The sequence below is a fragment of the Nymphaea colorata genome, chromosome 1, assembly GCF_008831285.2.
Source record: "Nymphaea colorata isolate Beijing-Zhang1983 chromosome 1, ASM883128v2, whole genome shotgun sequence".
Lineage (NCBI taxonomy): Eukaryota > Viridiplantae > Streptophyta > Magnoliopsida > Nymphaeales > Nymphaeaceae > Nymphaea > Nymphaea colorata.
The window spans coordinates 11,578,179-11,586,411 of NC_045138.2; the positions used below are offsets into that span (position 1 = coordinate 11,578,179).

The 8,233-nt window shown below is 40.9% G+C and overlaps 1 protein-coding gene across 1 annotated transcript; it reads left to right on the forward strand.

Annotated features, from left to right (window-relative positions):
- The first annotated feature begins 2,730 nt into the window (after positions 1–2,730).
- LOC116247039 (40S ribosomal protein S14) lies at positions 2,731–6,601 on the forward strand. Its single transcript, XM_031618989.2, has 6 exons — positions 2,731–2,891; positions 4,193–4,315; positions 4,502–4,547; positions 4,963–5,048; positions 5,409–5,538; positions 6,202–6,601. Exons 1-6 carry the CDS (start codon positions 2,889–2,891, stop codon positions 6,267–6,269), a joined length of 456 nt encoding a protein of 151 aa, XP_031474849.1. The 5' UTR covers positions 2,731–2,888; the 3' UTR covers positions 6,270–6,601.
- Positions 6,602–8,233: the final 1,632 nt, after the last annotated feature.

An 8,233-nucleotide genomic window follows, 5' to 3' on the forward strand; every position in this document is an offset into this window, starting at 1 on the left:
ATTCAAATCCAATGCCTTGAATTGTGATTCAAGATCCAAACATGCTAGGGTAGGTTGGTCAAGAGAACTGGGTTCAGTCTTGCCTATACCAAGTTTAAACCCACCTTGCCTACACCAAGTTAGATTCTAGTTTTCACATACCTGGGCTAATGCACACAAGGTGTGCCACTAGGTCCACCCAGTCTAGTTTCAAAAAAAAGGGTGCATGTGGGTGCAAAGGTGGTTCAATGCATAAGAGAGGGGCATACCTAACCCTTAGGCCTATCTTAAAGGCATTAAAGTAAATCCAATCTAGAAAATATATGTGCTAAACTACAAAATTATCAAAGCAACTAAACTAAACGTGGTAAAAACAAAAAGGAAAGTAAACTTAACATGCTTAAAAGCAAAAACTAAACTAAACAAGCATAAAGAACTAAATTGCAAATAAGAAAAGAAAGAAGTCAGAAAAGAAATTACTTGAAGGCAGCACCTAAGCTGAGCCCAATCCCACGACCTCACACCTAAGGCTGGGCATCGGGTCGGGCCGGCCAAAAAAATTGACAAAAGTTAAGCCCGTTAACGTTATCGGACCATCCCGAGACCCGGCCCGTTTATAACCGGGCTGGGCTGGGCCGATGAAGTATCGGGCCTCGGGCTTGAGATTGTGCCCGAGGCCCGGCCCGTTTATAATCGGGCTGGGCCGATGAAGTATCGGGCCTCAGACTTGAGATTGTGCTCAAGGCCGGGCGCAGCCAGGCCAGATTATCCGCCCGGGCTTGGCCTCCTGCAGGCTGCAGGGTCTCGCTCCACTTTTCAAGCTTTCCCCTCTTTTTTCAGTTGTTCTTTCCTCCCCTATTTTTCATCGTCTTTTGGAAGGGAACACTCCATTCTCATTGATCATGCGTTCCCTGTTCAATCTTTGGAATGCGATTATGCGAGGTTGTTGTGCAAGACAGGCAACAAAAAGAGTGAGACTCACTGCCATTCTATTGTAGTTTGACAGAAATCAAAAAGAAGGAAGAGAGACAAACCTCTCTCTCTCTCCCCCCAACTTTGTGTTGTTTTCCTTTTCTTTTTTCTTTTTCCCTTTTCTTGTTGCTAGAATGTTGGGAGATAGAGGAGAAAGTCAGATGAAGCACTCGTCATCAGCGGTCCCCCATGAGAGCTTAAGAATAGAAAACATGTGGCGGCCCAATACCAGGTGAGTGAGAGAAAGAGGGAAGGAAAGAACAGGGCGATGGTGGCGATGGCACGGGGATGACGGCAGTTATAGAGCCATGGGTGATGGCCAACGGGGAGGACTGCAGGAGGTGTTCAACGGCAGTCGGCGAGGTCATGGCATCGGCTACGTGGGAGAAGAATGAAAGGAAAGTATGAAAAATACATTCAAACGAAGTGGAAATCGGAAACCCTAACATAAGTAAAGGGGCAAAAAAAAAAGTTTTTTTTTTTTTTAAGTTACGGGCTTGTCGGGCCGTCGACGAATGTTGGATCAAGCCCGGGCCCGACTCGTTAAGTATCGGGCCGAGCTGGGCTCGATAAAATCGGGCCCGTTAAGGATTTTTCAAGGCCCGGGCCCGAGTCAGGCCGGGTACCGGGTACCCGGCGGCGGCCCGGCCCAATGCCCAGGCTTACTCACACCGATTTTGGGTGGGTCTTGGCTGAATGCTAATGCAGCCCCAACCAAGAGTTAGAGTAAGACTCTTAAAAATTACACTTGTTTTGAGCTAAACCCTTTTTGTGTGCCCGGTTGAAATTTTACAAACCATTTGAGCTTCTCAAAGAATAGCTCAAAGTGTGTGTGAAGCGCACCCTCATTTATAATGGCTTGAGGGAGGAGATTTTTCTTCCATGATCAATAAGGGACTAAACTTCTCTTTTCTCTCAAAAGCACAAACCATGGGTTAAAAGCATATTTTTATTCAAATTTTGCTCGCTACAATTTCATCTGGACTGTGAATTTGATTGTGCAAAGAGCCACCCATGCAAGAAGAAGTACTAATCGATTCTTGATAAAGTATTCCAACTGTGATTGGGTGTGGAGGGAAAACAATGCCAGAATACATAGAGGAGAAAATACACTTTTAAACCTTACTTTAAAACTTAATATGAACTAGAAATTTGTTCGTTTCACCCACATACGATTCCCTTTATAGTGGACCACTCAGCAAAGACTTCCACATGTTTGATGTGCTTTAACACATCTTTTTTTTTTTTTTAACTTGTTAACTCGTTTAACTATTTTGTCTCACTATAATTCAACGTTTATTATGTAATCGAGTTGGGTTGTTATAGCTCTAACTCGACTCCACTATTTTTTCTCACTACAATTCAACATTTATTATGTAATCGAGTTGGGTTGTTATAGCTCTAACTCGACTCGATTAACATTTCAAGTATATACTTGAACTCAAACTCAACGAATCGAGTTCGAGTCAAGTTTAGATGAGCGAGTTCAAGTCAAGCACGAGTTGACTCGACTCGCTCTGGCAGTCCCAATAGAAGAATATCGTGGAAGGAGCCTCATTCTGAAGGCGCTCCCGTAAGAAAACTAAAAGGTAAACAAATTTCCAGAACACCTGACTTGAAAGGGCACTGTTTAGCCATTTTTATAGGATCCACAGCCCGTAGTCCGTTAGAAATCGAATTTGAATTCAGATGAGCATAACCGGGTCCTATCTGAATCCGGCTAACACACTATGTTAAACTCGGATGCGGTTCTAACGAAATTCGACCCAAATCCGCCTTTGCATTTTACCTCACCCATTGAAACTAAGAAGAGAAACCCTAACTTCGGAAAGCGGTATATAAATGGTTGAGCATCCTCATCTCGGCTAGGGTTTTTGAGGCAGGAACAAGCAATCGCTTAGGGTTTCCGAGCTTGCCCCACAAGAAACAAAAAGAAAATGGTGAGCTCTTCTGCGTTCGTCTTCTCTCTGTTATAGATCTCTCTTCTCCTTGATATTGCGGTTTCTATCTCATCTGTATGTGATAGTGTATGACCTATAATTTTGTTGGAAGAGGAAAATTTCTAGGGAAATTACTGCTTGGGTTTATTGTTGTTCTATCAGAACGCCTTTGATCCTGTGTGACAATACTTTCTGGAGAAGAACCGTTGTTTGCGTGGAATTCCCTTTGCTTGCTTTTGTTGTATGTTTTTGTGCTGCATAGATGAGAAAAACGGCTTGATCCTACTGTTTAGAGTTAAAATGTGGTTCTTTTTTTTCCCCACAACCTAATCTACACGCACCAAAATTTGATTAAGGTCATGTTCCTTTACAAGACCGCTAAGTCTGCATCAGACCACTATGAGGGCTAATCGTCAATCGAAGATTGTAAAATCATGGATAAATATGTGAGGATAGTTCTTGTCGCTTTAGTTGGTGTGTCTTTCCTGGTTTACTAGTTCTAAAAAATGTCGAGGTCGTCGATTTTTTTTTGGTTTGCTGTTGGAATTTAAAATGGAACGGGTCTTTGTCATTGCCATAATCGGTTAACTGAATGAGGCAGACCGTACAGATATCTAAATACCGTGTGTTCGCAGAAGAAGCGGATGACTAGAGATTTCTCCTCCTCATTCTAGTTTTAGCTAGAAATGTCTGTTCACGGTGTTAGATTTCCATGGTTGAAGTGAGATTGAGAATGATTGGCACATCGTACACTGATCTATGTTTTGATAGACATATCGAACGCTGATCTTGTCTTTGCTTTACTTTAGGAAGTACCGTCATTAATTGTAGAGGACAATGCGATGTGGGCATGTCCGAGTATATTATGTTATTGCTACACGGATCCAAGATGCATTTGATGAAAGAAAGTATTACGTATTTGATAAAAGAAATTGGGATATATAAGCACACACACTCCCACACATTGTATGGACAAGTTATTGGAAAATACCAAGTTACAGATCTACTTTAAAATGACACTGATATTTTTTATTATTTTATTATGGTGTAAAATCAATGAAATTTTAACTGGAAACTTAATAAGGTTAACTGTGGCTAGTTGTAGAGGTTTAAGTAAGAAGCACTGAGATGATCAGGATGTTTTTATTCTGGGGGATTGGCGTTAGTTAGTTATATCAATATGTACTAACCATGCTTGGAAGGCATTTAGTCTGCTAATTATTTTCATTTTAGTTGATATGTTGGGTATTCTTTTGATTTAGTTCTTAAACTCTTCTATTACTAACTGTTTTTTTGGCCAGTCGGGAAGGAAGAAAACTCGGGAGGTTAAGGAGGAAAATGTGACACTAGGACCCACTGTTCGAGAGGGTGAACATGTGTTTGGAGTGGCTCATATCTTTGCCTCCTTCAATGACACTTTTGTGGTTAGTTTCTTCAGTTTCTTTATGGTGCATGTTTTTAATTCTATGAGCACTAGATCAATAATGTGTTTCTCTCTGGGTAATTCTTTACCGTTATTAGGTTGATGGAAACAAAAAATTTCTTTACTTTTAATGAATCTTCTTATTGGTTATTTCATTCACACTATGGTTCTGAATTGTGTCTTGCAGCATGTAACAGATTTGTCCGGAAGGGAAACCCTTGTTAGAATTACAGGTGCATTTTGAACTCATATATGTCCCTCATCTTTTCTTACTTGAAAAGCACTGGAAGTTGCTTGTTAGTTTCATCAATTCCAAGATTATTGACCCAAGTCGAATGGAGCATGGTGGCACAAGTTGTTCCAAATGTGTGATTCAACAGAACTCTCATGAGATTGTGCAGTTTATATTAGCTTTTCTAGTCCATATATAGTAGTAACTCTGTTGTCACATGAGCCTTTTTTGGCGAAGATATGAGGTTCTTGCTTCTTAACAGCCGCCTCAGAGATTCACATGTAGAAATTTGAGTTTGCTGTTGTTTTGGTTGAAGAACCTAGATTCTCGATGTTTCCTGTCACTTGGTTGCTACCAGGTTGTTTTTCAGGCTGGATGTTCCATTTCTAAGCAATAATGGGTCCTCTCTCTTGCAGGTGGTATGAAAGTGAAGGCTGATAGAGATGAGTCTTCTCCTTATGCTGCCATGCTTGCAGCTCAAGATGTTGCTCAACGGTGCAAGGTATTCTTCCCCTTGGACTTGTCTCTCTATTTAAGTTCTGGCAATTGTATGATGGTTTTGGGTAGGTCAATAGAGCTCCTTTGGTAGCTTTACAGCATGCTATCTGCATTTGCTTTAGCCAGGCTACGTTGCTCAATTTGGTGTCTTAAATTGGACCTTTTCCTGTTGAGTTGTGGGGTTGTGGTCTATCTTTGCTGTGGATGCTGGCCTCATGTTTATGGCTGCAGTACAGACTGATAACATTTGCAGGGAAGGATTCTTACTGCTTCTCCAGTTCTATATGATATCTCCAGTCTTCTTGTAGAAGCTCAATAAATTCATGTTCCTATCAAAGCTGATATTGGATGTACCCCTTTGCAGGAGCTTGGCATTACTGCTCTTCACATCAAACTGAGAGCAACAGGAGGAAATAAAACCAGGACTCCTGGACCTGGTGCACAATCAGCTCTGCGTGCTTTGGCTCGGTCAGGAATGAGAATTGGCCGCATAGGTATGAGAAAGTATTCAGATTGACCGTTTTCTTTGGCTTTTCCACTAGCTCTTACCATTGGAAACATCACAAGAAAAATTGGTTACTTTTGAAACTACTGTTACTGCAATACCTCCATAACTGGGTATACTCTTAAAGCTTGCATATATATGTATATTTGTTTTTTTATTTTTTTGAACTGGGATTCTTCCAAAGTGAACCCTAACATTTAGATAATTGCCAATGTATTCCTGCCTTATTGATACTCACAAATCTTTCGTTTTACTTGAGTCAAAGTAATCCTTGGATACCTTAGGAAAAAAACGATGTAAGTTACAATAGAACAATATATAATATTTTCAAATGAGATGCTATCATTTTGGCAAGCACGAGCATGGTAAATTAGTACCTTGAATGTACCAAATAAAATGATTTTTCTTAGTAGTGGAACTGCTGAAGATGAGGATAAAAATGATTGAATGCTAGCTTTGAGGATGTACTGATTGTTCCAGTAAAAGGCAGAAGTCGTCAAAACTCTCTCCACAGGAAACATACTATTTTTGAATCCCATTACTAAGTTGTAGACTTGGATTGGCTTCATTCGGACAAGCATTCTTTTTTTTTTCTTTCCAATGAAATGTGTTCTTTTTGTGATTGCTTTCTTTGTTCTGCAACCTGTCGCAGAGGATGTGACTCCCATTCCCACTGATAGCACCAGAAGAAAGGGAGGACGAAGAGGAAGAAGACTCTGAAAGGTCTTATACAGATGTGTTGAAATGGAAGGCCGTGGGGTTTTCGTTAGCTTGTCTGTCGATCCCCTCCAAATTTTTTCTCCCATTCTCAGTTGCATTTTACGTGACTGTTTCAAGTGAAAACAATCAGTGTGTTCTTCGAGGAAGCCTTTTTGATAATTTTGTGGTAGTCATGTATAACCTGTTAAACTTAGCAAAGACCGTTGTGAGTTAGCGATTTGACTTGTTTCTTGTCCTTGCTTAAGACGATCTAAAGTGCAGAACACGTATCACGGAATCAGGTTGCCTCGCCCGGCGGCCTTATTGTGTTTAATGCGTGCCTGAATTTTTTATACGGCCTTATTGTGTTTGATGCGTGCTTGACTTTTTGATGGTGTGCTGATTGGTCGGGAGGATTTCAAGAAAAAGGAAAATGTCCCTCGTGAATGGAAAGATAGTCAAATGTGTAAAAATCTGGCTTTACCGTCAAGACGGTTGGATCCACATGAGGCCATCGCAATGATCGACTGACCCTAAATTTTAAATGTTGGCTTGTTCTTTAGTTGGGAATTGTTGGGAGTGAGGTATATGGAATTGCGCTGAATACAAGATTGTATTATATTTATAGGATAAGAAAGTTCGCTTCAGAAAGTTTATTGAGATTTGGATTTTTGTTTGTGTTACGTGTAACAGTACAAGTCTTGCCGGTCTCTGATAGCTTGTATCTTATGTTGGTCAAGTTCTTAGTCACTGACATTATGACCATTGTTTAAGCAAATTTTGTAGGATGCAAATAAGTCCAAAGGCCTGTTGTCGTAATTTGTCTGTGCGGCGGAATGAAGCTCTATGGATGCTTATCCTGTACTAGATACATAGTGTGATCAAGCCAACAGTGCCGGCTCGAATAATATTGACTGAGGCATTTATTCAAAGAGCCTTGTCGTTGTTAGAGGTTATAGGGAGGCTTCGGTGCAAATGTTTAACATGCGTGTATGGTAGGTCTGCGTACATGCCCCATTTGATCTTACTTAGTAAACAGTATTCAAACTAGTCCATTATAAAGTTAATGGATATTGGCCGCTTTCGAGTTTTAACTGCAAAGGTCAGCGCTAAGCTCCAGCACTAGTGGTTGACTCGGATGAGAGATTATCGGCTTTTAGTTTGTTAATTTTCACATCGGAAATACAACTAAAGGTTGAAATGGGTTGGAGATGGCTTCTGGTTTTTTGCTTTGGCATTTTCTGGGCCTAGAACTCGACTCGGAGTGCGGCTTTGTATGCAGAGAGGGTGTCTACACCGGTGATGTAATATGGTATAGCTGTGATCTTTGTCATCGCTATAGGCCTGCGATTTATAGCCCTGACTGTCTTCTCTGGTATGGATAAAACTTTATCACAGACACAAATTGGCCTTGGTATGGACTATAGGATACTACTTTTGTAGTCGATCTTGGTGGCCAAGAGAATAGAAAGGCATTTGGGGTATGGATGGACAACCAGGAGAATGAATGGAAGATTATGTCCTGAGAGCTGTCAAGGTGAAGAGATGAAACAGAAATGAACTTGCTTCAAGAGTGGCTTCGTTCCATACCTACTAGCTGCATGAGCAGAATATCATGATCTCTAATAGCAAACGTTGGAAGAGGGGGCTTAAGAATATGCTTGAAGGCAGGAGACTTTTTCCTTCGAAATGGAATGGCATTAGAAAGTTTACAGGTAACGTGGGGAGCCTGCCCCCAGCATCCTTTTTTGGAACCGTGGTTCTTGTCAAAACGAGTTGCAATATCGTCAATCGTCAAGACATGCCCGATGTTTTACAGAAAGGGTAGCAGACAAGATGACCATAGTGTTACCTAATGTGCTAAAGAAGCTGATTTCTCTTTTTTTATTGATAAAAACTTCTTAATGATCAGAACTCCTTGCCAAACAATGAATTACCGGTTCACATGCATGAATGATAGAATGGACCAGTAAAACGCACACCAC

Coding starts and splice junctions, on each gene's coding strand:
- LOC116247039 (XM_031618989.2), top strand. Junction 4,548..4,962: donor AACCCTTGTTAGAATTACAG/GTGCATTTTGAA, acceptor TCTCTCTTGCAG/GTGGTATGAAAGTGAAGGCT. Junction 5,049..5,408: donor ATGTTGCTCAACGGTGCAAG/GTATTCTTCCCC, acceptor ACCCCTTTGCAG/GAGCTTGGCATTACTGCTCT.